A 21204-nucleotide genomic window follows, 5' to 3' on the forward strand; every position below is an offset into this window, starting at 1 on the left:
ACTCTAGAGAACAAGTACCTCCTAATATATATATGTCTATATATATTTGGAATTTTCTGGGTAATAAATGCCATCCTGTTTAAATAAGCATTTTAAAAATCCTGTTCTGCGTAAATCCAATGGAGAACACAGATGGAACCTCAACATTACATGTTCTCCATCTCTACTGAGGAACCCACCTTTCCCCAATTGAAACCTTGAGTATCCACACCTCGTGTTTCACAACCACAAGGGAACATTTTTAATATTGCAGATTAATTTATAATCTTGGTGAGAACTCTGTATGGCATATAAAAAGCTATGATGTAGAGAATGTACAGAAAGATCTGGTACGTAGGAAGGAAATATTTTTCAGAGACCCTTGACTATCATAAAATTTTTTTAAAGTAGTTAAACTCATTAGGGAGGAAAAATACAAGCAGAGAAGTAAAGGCTTGCAAGTACTAAACGCATGACAGTCCAGGAGGTAGAGTGGACACAACTCTTGTCTGGGACATCATTAACTGAAAAATCGCCATTTATTCTTCTTTCTCCAATTTCTCTGAAATTCCCACTCAGATGAGATTCTCCAAATAAATTACACCTGCATCTTGAGACTATGCCTTTTAAAATGTCAGCAGCACCTGTTTACCTGCTACCACCACACCCACAGGCAGAAAAACCAAGACTTGTGAAAAAAAAAAGTCAACTCTTTTCTGTTCTTTATAACAGAGGAGATTTAGAAACAATGCACTGCTCCATGGAGATACATTTCTTCTTTCCTGTCCTCAGGTGCCCTCCCCTGCCACAGACAACAGCAGTTTCTGCTACAATATTGGTAATATAGACCGCACTGCCCTGCCCCTACCAAACCCAAACAGAATAGGCCCTGTAACCACCCTTTAGTGCAAAGGCGAAACTTAACTCTCATGGATGTGTTTTGAAGCTTTCACACTTGATTCTAGCCTCATCTTAGAATCACATAAGGTGCTTAATTAAAACAACATGGATGCTTCTACTTGAAAGTAGTAGTAGTAGTAGACAGGGTTTCACTGTGTTAACTACTACTTGAAAGGGCACAAGTAAACAGATCTTTGCAAATAGGCCATGGAGTCCTAATTGGCCATGGAGTCCTCAGTTGATAACCACTTGGCAAAGCATGGGTGTTGGCCGGGCGCAGTGGCTCACTCCTGTAATCCTAGCACTTTGGGAGGCTGAGGCAGTGGATTTGCCTGAGCTCAGGAGTTTGAGACCAGCCTGGCCAAGATGTTGAAACTCCATTTCTACTAAAATATAAACAAAAACCAGCCAAGCACGGTGGCAGATGCCTGTAATCCCAGTTACTCAGGAGGCTGAGGCACTAGATTTGCTTGAACCCAGGAGGTTGCAGTGAGCCAAGACCATGCCACTGCACTCCAGCCTGGGCAACAAAATGAAACTGTCTAAAAAAAAAAAATTTCATGGGTGCACATGAATACAGCAAGTTATTAGAAGAGCTATAAAGAGATGTCGATTCTGACACAATGGTAGGAGACTACAACACTCCACAGACACTTAGACAGATCATTGTGTTGTGTGAATTAGGAGACTGGAGAGACTGATAGGTGGAAAAGGAGGATTTTATTGAGTGCACTCACACCCAGTGGATTAACATCCAGAGACTAGGCCTAGGACAAAGACAAATTTAACCTTTATATGCACTTCTAAAGGGGGTGGGCTAACTTGAAACAAGCCTACAGTGGCACAAAGCATAGTGGTGTGAAAGCAAGAATACAGAAACAGAAAAAAAGCAGTTAATCATACTATGACAGGTTCACAACTCAGGCTTATATATGACTCTTGCTATGCGGCCCAGATGGCTGTTATCTAGGCTTTCTCCAGTGCCTTGCAAGGGCTTATCTCATAACCTTCACCATGGCGCCTAGGTGGCTGCAATCCAGGCCTGCTCAGGCATCTCATGACCTTCACTGTGCTGCTTAAATGAAAAACAGAATCATAAGAGAAAGGAAAATTTGTTTCTCTTCTCCCTATGTTGAGGGAATGCTGGGAGAATCTCCAGAGCACATTCTTTTGAGCCCTGGCTTCTTAGATAGTGTTACCAAGACTTTTCCTGGGTGTGGGCTGTGCCTGTTACTGCCTCTGGGATAAGTCAGCCTAATACAGGAAAGCTTGTTTTTCTTTTTAATTTAATTTAATTTTATTTCCCACCTCAATTGAGGCAGAAAATTAACAACGATATCAGAACCTAAACTCAACACTTGACCAAATCATTCTAATAAACATATATGAAATTCTCCATCTGAAACCAACATAGTGTATGTATCTTTCTCATCACCATGTGTCACATATTCTAAAATTCACTACACAATCAGAAACACAATAATCCTTAGCAAGTTCAATAATCCCAAAATCATACCAAATGCTCACTTAGGCCACAACTTGATAAATATATAATTCAGGGCTGGGCATGATGGCTCATGCCTGTAATCCCAGCACTCTGGGAGGCTGAGGCGGGCAGATCATGATACCAGGAGATCAAGACCATCCTGGTTAACACAATGAAACCCCGTCTCTACTAAAAATACACACACACACACACACACACATAAAATTAGCCAGGCATGGTGGCACGTGCCTGTAGTCCCAGCTACTCAGGAGGCTGAGGCAGGAGAATCACTTGAACCCGGGAGGTGGAAGTTGCAGTGAGCTGACATGGTGCCATGCACTCCAGCCTGGGTGACAAAGCAAGACTCCATTTCAAAAAAAGAAAAAAAAAAAAGATATAATTCAATACAAAGAAAAACACTTGAAAACATGCAATTACATGAAAATTAAACAACCTTCATCTGAATGACTTTTGGTAAATAATGAAATCAGGCACAAATAATGAATAAGGCACAAATCAAGAAGTTCTTTAAAACAAATGAGAACAGGGATACAACGCACCAGAATCTCTCCAACATAGCTAATGTGAGGTTAAAAAGGGAATTCACAGGACTAAATGCTCACAACAAAAAGTTAGAAAGATCTCAATTTAACAACCTAACATCATAAATAAAAGTATAAGAGAAGCAAGAGCAAACAAGCCCCTAAGCTAGCAGGAGACAAGAAATAACCAAAATCAGATCAGAACTGAAGGAGATTTAGACATAAAAAGTCATACAAAAGATCAAGAAATCCAGGAGTTAAATCTTTTAAATAAATCAATAAGATAACTCACTAGGCAAGATTAGTGAATTAAGAAGAGAAGATTCAAATAAGCACAATAAAAAATGACAACGCCTGTAATTCCAGCACTTTGGGAGGCTGAGGTGGGCGGATCACAAGGTCAGGAGATAGAGGCCATCCTGGCTAACACGGTGAAACCCCTTCTCTACTAAAAATATTTTTAAAAAATTTGCTGGGCATGCTGGTGGGCACCTGTAGTCCCAGCTACTCGGGAGGCTGAGGCAGGAGAATGGTGTGAACCCAGGAGGCGGAGCTTGCAGTGAGCCAAGATTGAGCCACTGCACTCCAGCCTGAGCGACAGAGCGATACTTCATCTCAAAAAAAAAAAAAAAAAGAAATGACAAAAGGGTCATTACTACTGACTCCACAAAAAATACAAGTAACTACTGAAGTCTACTATGAACATCTCTATGCACACAAACTAAAAAAATCTAAAAGAAATGGATAAATTTCTGGGCAAATACATTCTCCCAAACAAACAAAAAGAAATTTTTGTTTGTTTCTACTAAACAAAAAGAAATTGGAGCCCAGAACAGAAAAATAACAAGCTCCAAAACTGATTCAGTAAATAGCCTACCACTCAAAAAAAAAGCCCAGGACCACACAGATTCACACCTGAATTCTACTAGATGTACAAAGAAAAGCTGTCATTATATTTTCTAAAATTAGCTGGCATTATACTTACTAAAACTATTACAAAAAATTGAGAAAAAACTCTTCCCCCGCTCATTATGTAACAGCATCATTCTGATACCAAAACCTGGCAAAGATAAAACAAAAAAAAGAAAACTCAGGCAAAAATTCTTCATGAACACTGATGCAAAAATCCTCAATGATACTGTAATATTGAATCCAGCAGCACATCAATAAGCGAATCTGCTGTGATTAAGTAGGCTTTATCCCTGGGATGCAAGGTTGGTTCAACATACGCAAGTCAATAAATGTGATTCATCACATAAACAGAACTGAAGACAAAAACCACAAGATTATCTCAATAGATGTAGACAAAGTTTTCAATAAAATTCAACACTCTTCATGTTTAGAACCCTCAACAAACTAGGCATTGAAGGTACATACTTCAAAATAGTAAGATATCTGTGACAAATCCACAGCCAACATGCTGAACAGACGCAAGCTGGAAGCATTTTTTCTTTAAAAATTGGCAAAAGAAAAGGATGACTTCTCTCACTATTTTTATTCAACATAGAATTGGAAGTCCTGGCCAGAAGCAATCAGGCAAGAGAAATAAATAAAAGGTATCCAAACAGGAAGCGAGGAAATCAAACTAACCTTGTTTGCAGATGACATGATTCTGTATCTAGAAAACCCTACAGTCTTGGTGCAAAAGCTCTTTAGACTGAAAAACAACTTCAGCAAAGTTTCAGGATACAAAATATATGTACAAAAATCAGTAGCATCTCTGCACATCAACAATATCCAAGCCAAAAACCAAATCAAAAAAGCAATTCTATTCACAACTGCCACAAAAAGAACAGAATATCTGGAAATACAGCTAACCAGGGTGGTGAAAAGTCTCTACGACAAGAACTACAAAACACTTCTTAAAGAAGTCAGAACTGACACAAATCAAAAACTATTTTATGTTCATGGACAGAAAAAAATCAGTATCATTAAAATAACCATACTGCTCAAAGAAATAAATAGAAGTAATGCTGTTTCTATGAAACTACCAAAAACATTCTTAACACAACTAAAAACTATATTTAAATTCATATGGAACAACAAAAAAAGTCCAAATAGCCAATGCAATCCTAAGGAAAAAGAACAAAAGGGCTGCGCACGGTGGCTCACACCTATAATCCCGGCACTTTGGGAGGCCGAGGCGGCCGGATCACGAGGTCAGGAGATTGAAGCCATCCTGGCTAACACGGTGAAACTCCATCTCTACTAAAAATATAACAACAACAACAATAATAATAATAACAGGGCAGAGTGGCACATGTCTGTAGTCCCAGCTACTCAGGGGGCTGAGGCAGGAGAATTGCTTGAACCTGGGAGGCAGAGGTTGCAGTGAGCCAAGACTGCGCCACTGCACTCCAGCCTGGGGAATAAAGCGAGACTCCGTCTCAATTAAAAAAAAAAAAAAAAAAGAACAAAGCTGGAGGCATTGCATCACATTACCCAACTTCAAACTATATTTCAGGGTGACAGAAACCAAAGCAGCATGGTACTGGTAAAAAGTAGACTCACAGACCAATGCAACAGAATAGAGAGCCCAGAAATAAAGCTGCACATCTACAATGATCTGATATTCGACAAAGCTGACAAGAGCAACATAAGAAGAATTTTGTTTAATAAATGGTGCTAGAATAACTAGCTAACACTATGCAGAAAACTGAAACTGCACCCCTTTCTTATACCATACACAAAAATATACTCAAGATGAATTAAAGACTTAAATAAAAAATACTGTATGTTGACCTAGGAAATACCATTCTAGACATAGGAGCCGGCAAAGTTTTATGATGAAGGTACCAAAAGCAATTGCAACAAAAGCAAAAATTGATGAATGGGACCTAATAAAAAACTAAAGAGCTTTTTCACAGCAAAACAAACAAACAAATAAAAAACAAACAAAAAAAAACCAGTCAGAGTAAACAGACACTCTACAGAATAAAAGAAAATATTTGCAAACAATGCTTCTGACAAAGGTCTAATATCCAGAATCCAAAAGGAACTTAAACAAATTTACAAGAAAAAACAAGCAACCTTATTAAAAAGTAGGCAAAAAACATGAACAGATATGCTTGTCTAAAGATATACATGTGGCTAACGAGCATTTGCTGAGTATTTCTTTATCATCACTAATAAGTAGAGAAATGCAAAGAAAAATCACAATGAGATACCATCTCACACCAGTCAGAATAGCTATTATTAAAAAAGTTAAAAAAAAAAAAAAAAAAAAAAGCCCAGGCGCAGTGGCTCACACCTTGCAATCCCAGCACTTTGGGAGGCTCAGGCAGGTGGGATCACTTCAGGTCAGGAGTTCGAGACCAGTCTGGCCAACATGGAGAAACCCTGTTTCTACTAAAAATGCAAAAATTAGACGAGCATGGTGGTACGCACCTGTAATCCCAGCTATTAGGGAGGCTGAGGCAGGAGGATCATTTGAACCTGGGAGGCAGAGGTTGCGGTGAGCCAAGATTCTGCCACTGCACTCCAGCCTGGCGACAGAGCAAGATTCGTCTCAAAAAAAAAAAAAAAAAAGAAGAAGAAGAAGAAGAAAATGACAGATGCTGGCAAGGTTGTGGAGAAAAGAGAATGCTTATACATGGCTGGTGAGAGTGTAAATTAGTTTCACCATTGTGAAAAGCATGTGGCGATTCCTCACAAGACTAAAAATAGAAGTACCATTTGACCCAGCAACCTTCTAATTGGCTATATATCCCCAAAAATATAAATTATTCTACCATAAAGACATATGCACATGCATGTTTACTGCAGAAATACTCACAATAACACAGATATGGAATCAACCTAAATGCCTATCGATGGTAGACTGGATAAAGAAAAATATTGTATGGCCGGGCACGGTGGCTCATGCCTGTAATCCCAGCACTTTGGGAGGTCGAGGCAGGTGGATTACCTGAACTCAGGAATTTGAGACCAGCCAACACCACATGAAAAAACTCCATTTCTACAAAAAATAGAAAAATTAGCCAGGCATAGTGGCACGCACCTATAGTCCCAGCTACAGGGACTGCTGAGGAGGAGAAGCTAAGTTAGTGGAGCTGAAGTAGGAGGATTGTTTGGGGAGCTGAGGTAGGAGGAATGCTTGAGCCGAGGATGTTGAGGCTGCAATGAGCCAACATCATGCCACTACACTCCAGCTTGAGTGACAGGGTGAGACCCTTTCTCCCCAATAAATAAAATATAACATTTAAAAATACAGGCCAGGCACAGTGGCTCATGCCTATAATCCCAGCACTTTGGGAGGCTGAGGCAGGTGGATCTCCTGAGGTCAAGAGTTCGAGACCAACCTGGCCAACATGGTGAAACCCCGTCTCTTAGTTACTAAAAGTACAAAAATGAGCCAGGCGTCTGTAATCCCAGCTACTTGGGAGGTGGAGGCAGGAGAATTGCTTGAACCTGTGAGGTGGAGGCTGCAGCAAGCAGGGATCACGCCACTGCACTCCAGCCTGGGCAACAGAGCGAGACTCCATCTCAAAAAATAAAAGGAAATAAAACAAAATAAAATAATTTAAAAAGTAAAAATATATATGGTGGCAGGGCACAGTGGCTCACGCCTGTAATCTCAGCACTTTGGGAGGCTGAGATGGGCGGATCACTTGAGGTCAGGAGTTCGAGACAAGCCTGGCCAACATGGTGAAACTCTGTCTCTACTAAAAATACAAAAATCAGCTGGGTGTGATGGTACATGCCTGTGATCCTAGCTACTTGGGAGGCTAAGGCAGGAGAAATCGCTTGAATCTGGGAGGCAGAGGTTGCAGTGAGCCCAGATTGCACAACTGCACTCCAGCCTGGGTAACAGACCTAGACTCCATCTCAAAAAATAAATAAAATAAAATAAAATAAAATAAATATGTGTGTGTGCGCGTGGGCGCGTGTGTGTATAAAATATATATGTATAATAACATCATGGAATGCTGTGTGGTTATCAAAAAAAAACAAAAGAACAAGATCATGTCCCTTTGCAGCAACATGGATAGATGTGAAGCCCATTATCCTTAGAAAACTAATGCAGAAACAAGAAGCCAAATGCATGTTCTCATTTGTAAGAGCTAAATAACAAGAACACATGGACACAAAGAGAGGAACAACAAGCACTGAGGCCTAGTTGAGGGTGGAAGGACAAAGAGAATCAGAAACAATACCTGTTTGATGCTACGCTTAGTATCTCAGTGACAAAATAATCTACACCAAACTTCCATGACACAATTCTATCTATATGATAAACCTGCATGTGTACCCCTATAACAAAAATAAAAGGAAAAAACTTGATTAGTTGGGGAGAGTGCTATGTAGGTGAAAAGACTGGTTTGTGCTACAGATAGTAGCCCAGGTGGGGCTGTACTGATTTATTTCTAGGTCCATGGAGGCAGGTAAGATTATGAACAGGTGACCCAGAACTCTTTAAGTTGGTGGAGAAAAAGAGGTTGCTGCTAGAGATTGTGTCTGGGAGTAGGAACATTCCAGGAGACTTGTACACACTTTTGTGCATTTCTGGGAAGAAACACTGGGATCAGAAATGCTGTGGTGAAGTTCCTGAGGGTGGTGCCTCATTCTGGGAGGGATGTGGACATGTCAATGTCTAGAGGGTATGTGAGTGGGTGGGAATCCCGTGGTGGCACCTGTGGGAAAAGAGGGTCTATCATCAGAGATCGTTCCCTCTAAGTTTTCATCCTTTCTTACCCTAAGAAGACACCTGGAATCACAAGACAATGGACAGTGTAACGGCCTGTGTACAGGAGAGCAGAGCCTCCCATTTCCAGACACCCAGAGTTTTATTCCAGGCCAGGCCTCCAAGATACCTTTTTTTCTGGTACTGAATCTGTAGTTCTCTGAGAATCAAGCAATTCTCCAGCACCAACTCATTGTCTAACATTTGAATTCTGACAACACCCAGAGTCAGCATAGACCCTGATTCAGGGCTTGGTCCCACAACATTGTTCTCACTGCACATGCCAGTCACAAACCCCATGGGCCCATCTATGCTTCTGAGCTACTGTTTAAAAATTCAGGACGTTCAAAACCTCTCTGAAGTGTAATAATTGGACAGAGCTACTCACAGAACTCAGCAAACACTGTAGTTATATTTTTCAGTTTATTATAAAAGATACAATCCAGGAGAAGTCAAATGAAAGAAATGCATAGGGCAAAGAAAAGAGGTGGGAAAACAAAAAGCACATGGATAATCCTGGAAAACAGCTGTGATTAATAAAATTCTCTATCCTTTGTGTGCTCCAGAAACATGGAGCACATGGAAAGAAACACCCTTCCCATTAAGACTTAGATGGTGCTCTCTATTCCTACTTGTCACATAAGCCAGACATAGACTGCACATTTTCTTCTTGCTCTCATAAAAATATTAGCTGAATGGCCGGGCGCGGTGGCTCAAGCCTGTAATCCCAGCACTTTGGGAGGCCGAGACGGGCGGATCACGAGGTCAGGAGATCGAGACCATCCTGGCTAACACGGTGAAACCCCGTCTCTACTAAAAAATACAAAAAACTAGCCGGGCGAGGTGGCGGGCGCCTGTAGTCCCAGCTACTCGGGAGGCTGAGGCAGGAGAATGGCATAAACCCGGGAGGCGGAGCTTGCAGTGAGCTGAGATCCGGCCACTGCACTCCAGCCTGGGCGACAGAGCAAGACTCTGTCTCAAAAAAAAAAAAAAAAAATATTAGCTGAATTTGTCTTCAGTGGTAAAAATAAAATACTTCTGTCAGAGGCGTATAAACCAGAGCCTATTGGGCTGCATTCCCAAACAGTTAAGGCATCCTTTTTTTGGGAGGGTTGGGGGGGACGGAGTCTTGTTTCTGTCGTCCAGGCTGGAGTGCAGTGGCGTGATCTCAGCTCACTGCAACCTCTGCCTCCCCGGTTCAAATGATTCTCTTGCCTCTGTCTCCCGAGTAGCTGGGATTACAGGTGCCCACCACCATGCCTGGCTAATTTTTGTATTTTTTTTAGTAGAGATGGGGGTTTCATCATGTTGGTCAGGCTGGTCTCGAACTCCTGACCTCAGGTGATCCACCTGCCTCAGCCTTCCAAAGTGCTGGGATTACTGCTCACGGCCCACAGTTAAGGTATTCTAAGTCGTGTAATAAGATAAGAGCTTGGCACAAGATACAGGTCATAAAGACCTTGCTGATAAAACAGACTACAGTAAAGGAGCCAGCTAAAACCCACCAAAACCAAGACCGTCCTCACTGCTACACTCCCATCAGCACCATAAAAGTTTACAAATGCCATGGCAACATCAGGAAGTTACCCTATAAGGTCTAAAAAGGGGAGGTATAATTCATTCACCCCTTGTTTAGCATATAATCAAGAAATTACCACAAAGTGGTCAACCAGCAGCCCTCTGGGCTGCTACGTCTGTGAAGTAGCAATTGTTTTATTCCTCTGTTTTCTTAATAAACATGCTTCCACTTTACTCTATGAACTCACCCGAAATTCTTTCTTGCGTGAGATCAAAGAACCCTATCTTGGAGTCTGGATTGGGACCACTTTCCTGTACTTCCATATCAGACCTCACTTAAATTTATCTCCTTCCAAGAGGCTCCTGGACTTTGGGCTACCTTCCGTCTGAGCCAACATACAACCCCATTCTATGTCACTTCTAAGAACATGCTGACTTCAGGATAAAACATTCTCTGATCTATAACCTGATTTTTTACTCTCCATTTGCCATTCCCCTCCCATCTTTTTTCTAATCTTGTTTGCTCATCCCTATGAAAGAAAGCCCTTGTCATCACCTGAGGTAAGGAGTTGAGACCAGCCTGGCCAACATGGTGAAACCCTGCCTCTACTAAAAATACAAATATCAGCCAGGTGTGGTCACAGGCACCTATAATCCCAGCGACTTGGGAGGCTGAGTAACCAGAATCGCTTGAGCCCGGGAGGTGGAGGTTGCAGTGAACCGAGACAGTGCCACTGCACTCCTGTCTGGGCAACAAGAGTGAGACTCCATCTCAAAAAAAAAAAAAAAAAACAGATTAAAAAAAAGAGAAAGCCTTTGTCTGCCTAAACTTTGTCATCCTTAAAGCTCTTATGGTTGGTACTTCCTCCTGTTGCAATACTCCTTGATAATTCAATTTTCTTTTTTTACACAAATCTAACTTTGTTCTATTTTACAAAGTCTAAAAACTGTCTCAAAACAAGGACAACTTTATCTTCAGTGAGATCCTCCCAGTCCCCTTCCACCTTAATGGTAACTGCATCTGCCTGTGGGGCCCCAGCTTTCCAGGGCTCTGTAGCTTCTCTCAGGATAAAGGCTCCTTCCACGGCTGGGGTGCGCAGGCTGGGACACCTGCAGGGGAGGCTCCCCAGAAAGAACTAATTGGACCTTAAAAAACCTTCTTTTGCAGGCTCAATATTAGCCTTAGCTTGGAGTCGCTGGGCTCAAGCTTTAATTTCCATGTCAGAGTTATTCACTTGGTCTTTGAAAAGTGTTTGAAAAATCCAGCAAAATTATTCAAACAATGTTCATATAAAAACAAGGCAGTTTTGGCCTGGCGTGGTGGCTCACGCCTGTAATCCCAGCACTTTGGGAGGCTGAGGCGGGCAGATAACGAGGTCAGGAGTTCGAGACCAGCCTGGCCAATATGGTGAAACCCCATCTCTACTAAAAATACAAAAATTAGCTGGGCATGGTGGCGTGTGCCTGTACTCCCAGCTACTCAGGAGGCCGAGGCAGAAGAATCGCTTGAACCCAGGAGGTGGGGGCTGCAATCCAGCCTGGGTGACAGAGTAAGACTCCATCTCAAAAAAAAAAAGGCAATTTTACAATGCTTACATTTCATACCTCAATAAGAAAAGCAAAAGTATCTATTCCTTTACAAATGTATTATTTTATTATTTCCATTAAAAATCATGTAGTTGCTGGGCGTGGTGGCTCACGCCTGTAATCCCAGCACTTTGGGAGGCTGAGGTGGGCAGATCACCTGAGGTCGGGAGTTTGACCAGCCAGACCAACACGGAGAAACCCCGTTTCTACTAAAAATACAAAATTAGCCGGGTGTGGTGGTACATACCTGTAAACCCAGCTAGTAGGGAGGCTGAGGCAGGAGAATTACTTGAACCTGGGAGGTGGAGGTTGCGGTGAGCTGAGATCGTGCCACTGCATCCCAGCCTGGGCAACAAGTGTGAAACTCCGTTTCCAAAAAAAAAAAAGTCATGTAGTAGGCCGGGCACAGTGGCTCATGCCTGTAATCCTAGCACTTTGGGAGGGGCAGACTGCCAGAGCTCTGGAGTTCGAGACCAGCCTGGACAACACGGTGAAACCTCATCTTTACTAAAATACAAAAATAGCTGCGCATGGTGGCGTGTGCCTGTAGTTCCAGCTACTCGGGAGGTTGAGGAAGGAGAATTGCTTGAACCCAAGAGGTGGAAATTGCAGTGAGCCGAGATTGCATCACTGCACCTCAGCCTTCCGCAAGACTCCGTTTCAAAAAAAAAATTATGTAGTAAACAATTAGTCATATGGGAACAACTTGTAGGAGGTACCAGGTTTCATCTAAAACATTCATCATTAAACTCTGAAATAAAGATAACAGGATACAGAACAGAGATATTCACTGTCAAAAATTTACCCTGCAAAAACAACTGATGTTTTTATGAATTCATGTAACCCACCTATTATCTACAACATTTTCTTCTGGAAATGTATTCATTTTCTATAGCCAAAATGGAAGTGAAATTTTCCCTATTCTTTTCCTTGGTAACATTCCAAAATTTAAGCCTTGGAATTCTGTTTGAAATCACCCAGCCATAAAAAAAAAAAAATATATGCCTGAATAAATTCCTAAACTCACTCTAAGAAAAAGGTACATAAGAATTTTTAACAACCAAAAAAAAAGATTAGATTTTTCTGAAACCCACCTCTTTTATGCTCTTTGTAAATATTTTCTTACCTTTCAAGCTCTACTAATAAATTGCAATTTAGGGTTAAAAAATTGAAGTCAATATAAGTGAACAAATCTTTTCAAAGTGACAAACCCAGGGAGTGGCAGTGCTGATAAGAAAACAGATGTGTCCAAGTCATGTGTCAAGTTCAATCAATCACTTGACAGATTCTCCCACCCATCCTGCTCACTTAAGTACTCAATAACCACCCTCTCCAGAGACTCTGCACTATGTTCCAGTGAGTGTTCCAAGTGCATTTTACTTTGCAATTTCTTGCCTCATATCACCGGGGTCAGGGTTTCTTTTGCCTTTTGAGATACCACCTTGTTTTTTTTTTTTTTGAGACGGAGTTTCGCTCTTGTTGCACAGGCTGGAGTGCAATGGCACGATCTTGGCTCACAATCTTCACCTCCTGAGTTCAAGTGATTCTCCTGCCTCAGCCTCCTGAGTAGCGGGATCACAGGCATGCACCACCACGCCCTGCTAATTTTGTATTTTTAGTAGAGATAGCGTTTCATCATGTTGGCTAGACTGGTCTCAAACTCCTAACCTCAGGTGATCTGCCCGTCTTGGCCTCCCAAAGTGCTGGGTTTGTACAGGCGTGAGCCACTGTGCCTGGCAGAGATACTACTCTTTTTTCACAAATTGTAGAGAATCTAGGGGGCAGGGGCAGAAATTATTTCTGTTTTCAACTCAATACCAGCATCTGATTGGCTGACCAGCAATGTGTCCGCAAGAAAGGAAAGTTGGGCTGGGTTAGGTTTTCTTTTTTTTTTTTTTTTTGAGACGCAGTCTTGCTCTGTCGCCCGGGCTGGAGTGCAGTGGCCGGATCTCAGCTCACTGCAAGCTCCGCCTCCCAGGTTTACGCCATTCTCCTGCCTCAGACTCCGGAGTAGCTGGGACTACAGGCGTCTGCCACCTCGCCCAGCTAGTTTTTTTGTATTTTTAGTAGAGACGGGGTTTCACCGTGTTAGCCAGGATGGTCTCGATCTCCTGACCTCGTGATCCGCCCGTCTCAGCCTCCCAAAGTGCTGGGATTACAGGCTTGAGCCACCGCCCCCGGCTGGGGTTAGGTTTTCAAAGGAAGAGCACACCAGGAAATTCCTCTCAGCCCCAGGACATCCACCTGGTCCCTTAAGAGGCTACACTTCATACCACAGGTTGTCCTATGGGAGAGAATGACCCAGGAGTTAATATTCATTAGACAGCCTCGCAGACATAGCCATGACTGATACCTTGGTTTATTCAGACAGTACTGAAACCCAGGACCAGGAAAAAATCTAAACGGTGGCTGAGGACACATCACCCCACAAAACTTCCAAGAAAAACCTTGATGCCAAAACAGTCCCATGAGATCTCTACACCAAGGGAAGATAAAAGGAAAAGACACAAAGATTGTTTTACAATACAGTGTCAGAAAATTATTCCTTGCTTTCTTCTTATGGAAAATATTTATAAACAGAAAACGAATCTCTTTAAATGTGCCATCCAATGCTTTGTCAAAAAATGTTTAATTAAAATAAGGTATCAAAAATGTACACTAACGGACAAATAGTTAATAGTGTGAATTAGGGAGGGGGAGTTGGCATTTGGGATTGTCAGGAGGAAATGGAAATTCTGTATTTTACTGCAAACCAGAGTCAGGCTGGAGGAATAGGGGGCGTGGGGGCAGACTTGAGACCCTGCTTAGAACACCTATGAAAAATGCAGGGGAAGATCAGTTTTGTGTAGGGAGTGAAAACAGTTAACTGGTAGGCAATTCGACTGAGGTGGCCTTAGTCCCTGAATTCCTACTTTTAAAAAATCTAACTCAAGACGGGTGCGGTGGCCCACGCCTGTAATCCCAGCACTTTGGGAGGCCAAGATGGGCGGATCACCCGAGGTCGGGAGTTTGAGACAAGCCTGACCAACATGGAGAAACCCCGTCTCTACTAAAAATACAAAATTAGCTGGGCGTGGTGGTGCATGCCTGTAATCCCAGCTACTCAGGAGGCTGAGACGGGAGAATCACTTGAACAGAGAGGCGGAGGTTGCAGTGAGCTGACATGGGGACACTGCACTCCAGCTTGGGCAAGAAGAGCGAAACTCCGTCTTTAAAAAAAAAAAAAAATTCAAAAAAAAATTTTTTTTGTAAATTACTACATTGGGGAAAACAAATACAGGGTTAACAAACTATAAACTGGAATTAAGCTCTGATTACATAACCAGGAAATTTTGTACGCTCAACATGGAAATTAAGAAACTACGTAACTCTACCTAACCAATTACTGAATTTGCGTTTTTGTATCATGCACAGTCTTTCATTCAAGTTCCTCCAAAGGACCACAAACTACATCCCACAGCTGGGTGCTTACAATTTTAGAACCACTCTTTGATTAAATTATTTAATATTTTGCGGTGACTCCTTTTTTTTTTTTTTTTTTTTTTGAGATAGTCTCATTGTGTCAACCAGCCTGGAGTGCGATGGCACAATCTTGGTCTCCTGGGTTTAAGCGATTCTCGTGCCTCAGCCTACCGAATGGCTGGGATTACAGATGCCTGTCACCACACCCGGCTAATTTTTGTATTTTTAGTAGAGACGGGGTTTCACCATGTTGGCCAGGTTGTTCTCCAGTGCCGGACCTCAGTGATCCGCCCGCCTCCCAGCAAACTGCTGGGATTACAGGCGTAAGCCACTGCCCCCGGCCACTCCCACAGATTTTCAATAGGAGAAAATAGGAACTGGGAACCCCACAGACCAAAGCTCTTCCCGCTCATGAACCCGCATCCCGAGTCACGATTCTCCCCTGACGCCCCTCCCGTGGTTCCTGCACAATCTGGAGAGACTGAGGAATTGTGCGTACAGAGCTGCCCAGACAGGGCTACAGGTCAGGGCACAGTCGCTGCGGAGGGACGAGACAGGATGCCCAGCGCCCGGCTATCAGCACAGCCGCCATCTTATGGTTGAAGGGGACTGAGACCGACCTGGGCAAGGAGAACTCCGGCCGCAGATCGTGGAGCTGACTGAGGTGAGACCTAAGTCCGCCACAGCCACCTCCCACGGTTCCGACCAGCCCCTCCCCCCTCTCGGGATGTCAGACCCGGCACTCACCATTTCTAGGCTGCCAGGGGGTCCTGGAGTCTTAGCTCTGGATCGCCCAATATCTGCAGGTCACAGAGTCACACAGGCTGGGCCTCTAGGAACAAAAGACACAGAAATGAAGACGAGACCTGGAGCTCTGGGGACAGCCACAGCCAAACGCCCCGCCATATTCCGGAAGCCGTCCTGTCCGCTCCAGCTGCGTGCCTGATTGGACTATCCCCAGCCCAGCGTCCCTGATTGGATGCTGTTTAAGACCCACCCCCTCAGGCCCTGAGTGACAGAAGGTGTGATCAGTTGCTGGGCTAAATGAAGAGTGACAGCCAAGCTGCAGCTTTTTCAGGCAGGCTTTCCTCTGAGCTGAGCCAGGCCCACCCTAGAGGGTGTTTGCATTGAACCTTGTGTATAAGGTCATATGCATTTATAAATAATATACTATATGGCTAGTCACAGATGAAAATAATAACAATTACTTTGAAATTTTAGCTTTTATCACCTGCCTGGCTTCTGGTCCTTTGAGCAGGCAGCCTAACATTTTAAAAAGGAGGCAGTCCTCTGAAATGTGAGCCACATGTGAATTTTTAATTTTCTAGTAGCCAAACTTTAAAAAGAAACATGAAACACGTGGAATTGATTGTAATTATGTAACCCAATATGTTTAAAATATTGTCATTTTAATATGTGAGCTACCTGGATGGAAAATATCTTGGGCCCCCAAAATTACTAAGGAAAACTCAAGCTGGAAACTAAAGGCTAATCAGAAACTCAAAAGAATGTAACCACCTATCTGTGACCTGGAAGTTCCCTCCAGCTTCATGTCTTCCTGCCTTTGCTTCAAGTTGTCCAACCTTTCCAGACCAAACCAATGTACTTCTTTCATATGTTGATTGATGTCTCATGTCTCCCTAAAACGTATAAAACCAAGATATTCCCTGACCACCTTGGGCAGGTGTCCTCAAGACTTCCTGAAGCTATGTCATAGGCGTGTTCTCAACCTTGGCAAAATAAACTTTCTAAATTAACTGAGACCTGTCTCAGATTTTCTGGGTTCACAGCAATATGTAATTATTAAGGCACTATATATATTTTTGGAAATAAATCTTCGAAACCAACTCTGTATTTTACTTTTCTACCAAATTGCAGTTCAGACCAGGCACATTTCAGGCACCCAGGAGCCACACAAGGCCAACAGCTACCACGTTGAAGTGCAGCTTTGATGTCAGGTGGGTGGAGGCCCTGAACATCCCTTTTCTGCTAGAGGTGAGGGGACAGCCTCTCTCTACTAACATCTATCTTCAGTTCTGAGGGTGGGACAGATAGTGGCCATAGCAAGGGCAGAGGGCAGCAAGGATAAAATAACCACAGGTAGACCACTGCTTGCCACCTGTGGTCCACCCTTCATCCAGAGATCGGACAGTGAACAAAAAATTCTGGGGCCCCAGGAGAAGAAAACTCTGTCTTCAGGTCTGTATACAGTTCTTAACCTCCAACTTTTAGATATGAAGAAAATAAATCAAAGGCAAACTTATTTTGCTATTTGGCCTTGGCTCTAATAGTCAGGCTGTGGTTATCTGTTTTCTCCTGTGGTGTGGGGTACTGTGTGAGTAAAAGCACCACACACATACATGTCTACCTGTATTTCTGCATTACCCAACATTGTCTTAGGAGACATATAACTTCAAATCAGGAGGAAAAAAAAAAGTCAGTACCTTTAGGGTGTCCACTGTCAGAAGGTAACTAGTAATCAACCTGTCACTGAATCCTGGCATTCCATCTGCACAGGGTACATGTATTAGTTAGTTATTGCAGCATAACAAACCATCCAAAACTTATTTGCTTGTAATTGAGATGTTCAGCCATTTAGGCTGGGCTCAACTGAGCTCCTTCAGACGTGTATCATCAGCTGTCTTTTCACTAGGCAGCTGTGTTTCTGGGAGTGAGCTTCTGCTTCTGGGGCTGTCAACAGGGGCACCTTGCTTCTCCTCCCCATGGTATCTTATTTTCCACCTGGCTAACATGGGCCATCATGGAGATGGCAGCATTCTGAAAAAAAAAACAGAAGGATTCAAGACCATTCGAGACTAGGCCCCAAACTAGCACATTATCATGTTTACAGGTTTCTACTGTCCTGAGCAGGTACAGTCAGCCAGATGTATGGTTTGGAAAACAAATTCTGTATTTCAATGGCAACAGCTGTGAAAGCACCTGGCAATGGATATAGGAGGCATGAAAACTTGCTACAATTTTTGCAATCAGTGTCATTCTGCCTTTTTTTGCATATGTGGTTCATACAACCTCTTTCACATCAAGAAACTTGTCCAAAGAACCACAGCTACTAACTGGCTGAGCTGAGACTCAGTATCAACTGTTTTGTTTTTTTTAAGATGAAGTCTTGCTCTGTTGCCCAGGCTGGAGTGCAGTGGCACAATCTTGGCTCACAGCAACCTCTGCCTCCTGGGTTCAAGCAATTCTCGTGCCTCAGCCTCCTGAGTAGCTGGAATTACAAGCACATACTACCACACTCAGCTAATTTTTTGTTTTAGCATAGATGGGGTTTTGCCATGTTAGCCAGACTGGTCTCATACACCTGACCTCAAGCAATTCACCTGTCTCGGCCTCCCAGAGTGTGGAATTACAGGTGTGAGCCACTGCACCCCACCTTCAGGATCAATTCTCTCTAACTCCAAAGCCCATGCACCTCCATAGATCAAACTATAATACTAAACTAGCTGCCCGAGACCTTTGAAATCCTGGAGAGTGAAACTTCCAAAATAGAAGCCAGATTCCCTTTATATTTGCATATAGTACTGTTTATTATTGAGAATAATCTTGTCAAGAAATTACAGAAGTACATGGTGGCTCACACCTGTAATTCTAGCACTTTGGGAAGCTGAAATAGGAGAATCACTTGAGCTCAGGAGTTCAAGAGCAGCCTGGGCAACATAGTGAGATCCAGTGTCCGTGAAAAAAATTTAAAATTAGGCATGATTTTGCATGCCTGTAGTCCCAGCTACTCAGGTGGCTGGGGCAGAAGAATTGCTTGAGCCTGGAAGATTAAGGCTTCAGTGAGCCATGATTAGTTATACCACACTCTAGCCAGGGTGGTAGAGTGAGACTCTGACTCAAAAATAATAATAATTATTATTATTATTATTTGGGAAAATAGCTGTGGAATGAGTTTAGAAAATCAAAGCTCAATAACACATTATTTATTTTCATCATAAAAAAATTTGAAGATTTGTAAAAGAAGAAAACTTTAGAAAAATTAAATTTAACAGAGTTTAAATGAGCAAATCGTGATTTGCAAATCGGGTAACCTATGTATCCAGAGTAGGCTCGGAGAGACTCCAGCACAGCCACATGTTGGTAAAAGATTTATGAACCAGAAAAGCAAACTGACATATAGAAAATGGAAGTGAGGTTCAGAAACAGCCAGATTTATTACAGCTTAAGATTTGTCCTATTTGAACATTAAGTTTACTATGTAAAAAAAAAAAAAAAAAAAAAAAAAAATCCTATTCACCAAAATTAAACACAAAAGAGGGAAGCTTTAGGCTATAACTAATTTAACAATTTCTCCCTTTTGTCATCTTCTCAAGTTTGAGACCAAAACTTTAGACATTAATATCACTTTGTCACCATCAAAAATGTACTTATTTGGACTCAAATCTGACTGTGAAATAGCAGAACTGTGGGTTTGTAAAGTGGAAATAAAAATTTCAGCTTATTATTTTGAAATGATTTTTATTTGTTTTTAAAGTATTAGAGTACAGGGGACCTCTTTGTGTTGAAATCTGCTATTTACAGAAGAAAAACAAAACCTGGCCAGTTTTAGAATCTACCTATTGCCTTAAATTTTTAGTTTAATTATGTCACATCTAGCATGAGTGACTCATTTTGGTTTGGTTTGGACCTAGTACATAAGCTCAGTCCAGAATTACGGCCTCCAATAGTTTTCTTTAAAAAATTCCCCCTATTTGGTTAAGTTCTTACATAGGTCACAGTGTGACCAAAACTCGGTTCTTTAGTGCCACTCTCAGTTTCCACTATTTTTGTTTTTTGTCCTTAGCATGTCATTCATAGGTTGTGGTGTCTTCATAGTCACATATGTCTTTGAGTTTCTGTCATTCCAGTTAAAGGGAGACCATTTGACATTCTACAAATGACTATATTCAAATGTGTTATATCTTTTGAGAGAATACAGTGTAGTAGGAAGATTACTAATTTGACTATCAGGAGGATAATACCAAGAGTTTGAAGCATGCTTTTTAGCCAGGGTCCCCATGAACAACCAACTAAAATTAAATAGATCAAATAATTAGCTAGATAAATGGTCTACTCATTTCATCTAATCAGCCTGTTCATGAATCATCTACAACTGCATCTCTATAATACCTGCTGTAGTTCTCCATAGGCAACTATTAGCAACTGCACAGATATATATTTATCCAGTAAGTAATCAAAAGAAATTATATTTGGCACAACTTTGTGAGAAAATTTAAAGTCTATTGTGTAAGCATAGCCTTCATGGTATAATATGCTATACAGTCCTATTGAGAGGGATAAATTTGTAACCATTGCCTCATTTACTCTAAACAATGATACCCATTCAGAAGAGTAATGGCCATGGCCTCTGGGCAATGCTCTTTAACCTATTCTGAGTAAGTTCTTTTTAACTTATGAAATACGTTAAGAGCAGTGGACCAATATTCTGTTTTTGGTATTGTGAGAAAACAAATGTTTCATTAAAACTTCTCACCCACATTGGCCCTTCCTCTTTTACCTTTCAAGGAATGTTTCCTCATATATAATGTTGACTGCAAAATTCTCTACATGTAAGTATACCCCCATAAGTGCACACAAGAGACCACTTTTTAAAATTTCTGTTGTCTGTAGAACCATAAACAAACTGTGAACTAAGAGTGTCATGATAACGAGATGTCTTGATTTTTGATCTTGTGAAAAAAAGCTATCTACATGGAGACGGCCATCTGCTTTTGAGGACAAACTTTCCTGGTTAGCTTTACCTTAAAATCTCCTATGGGTTTACAATTGCAAGAGTTTCGAGGGGCTCTTCTAAGTTGTGAGATTATCAATCCAATGTTCAAGGTCTTGAAGTCTTGCTTCAGTGTAGGTGGCAGGCAGATTCAATCTCTGGGTTCTTGATTATAAAGGGTTTTACTCTCCTCAGTCAGTAGACTAGTAAAGGCTTTCTTCACCTGGTGAAAATGTGCTCTGCCATAATGCATTAAAGCCTTGTTGAATTTAGTAATGTTAGACTTTAGTAGCAGAAGATGCATGAGGTTCTATTA

The 21204-nt window shown here is 41.9% G+C and overlaps 1 protein-coding gene across 1 annotated transcript in view; it reads right to left on the reverse strand.

The window, feature by feature from the left end:
• The window catches only part of LOC111524826 (zinc finger protein 429), a gene marked incomplete at its 3' end in the record, with an annotated part of 31172 nt that extends 15241 nt beyond the window's left edge, over positions 1–15931 (reverse strand). The window contains exon 1 of the mRNA XM_023190112.2: positions 15905–15931. Coding sequence (XP_023045880.2) covers positions 15905–15907 — 3 coding nt within the window. The remainder of the gene's footprint in view (positions 1–15904) is intronic.
• Positions 15932–21204: the final 5273 nt, after the last annotated feature.

The sequence above is a fragment of the Piliocolobus tephrosceles genome, chromosome 21 (assembly GCF_002776525.5).
Source record: "Piliocolobus tephrosceles isolate RC106 chromosome 21, ASM277652v3, whole genome shotgun sequence".
Taxonomy (NCBI): domain Eukaryota; kingdom Metazoa; phylum Chordata; class Mammalia; order Primates; family Cercopithecidae; genus Piliocolobus; species Piliocolobus tephrosceles.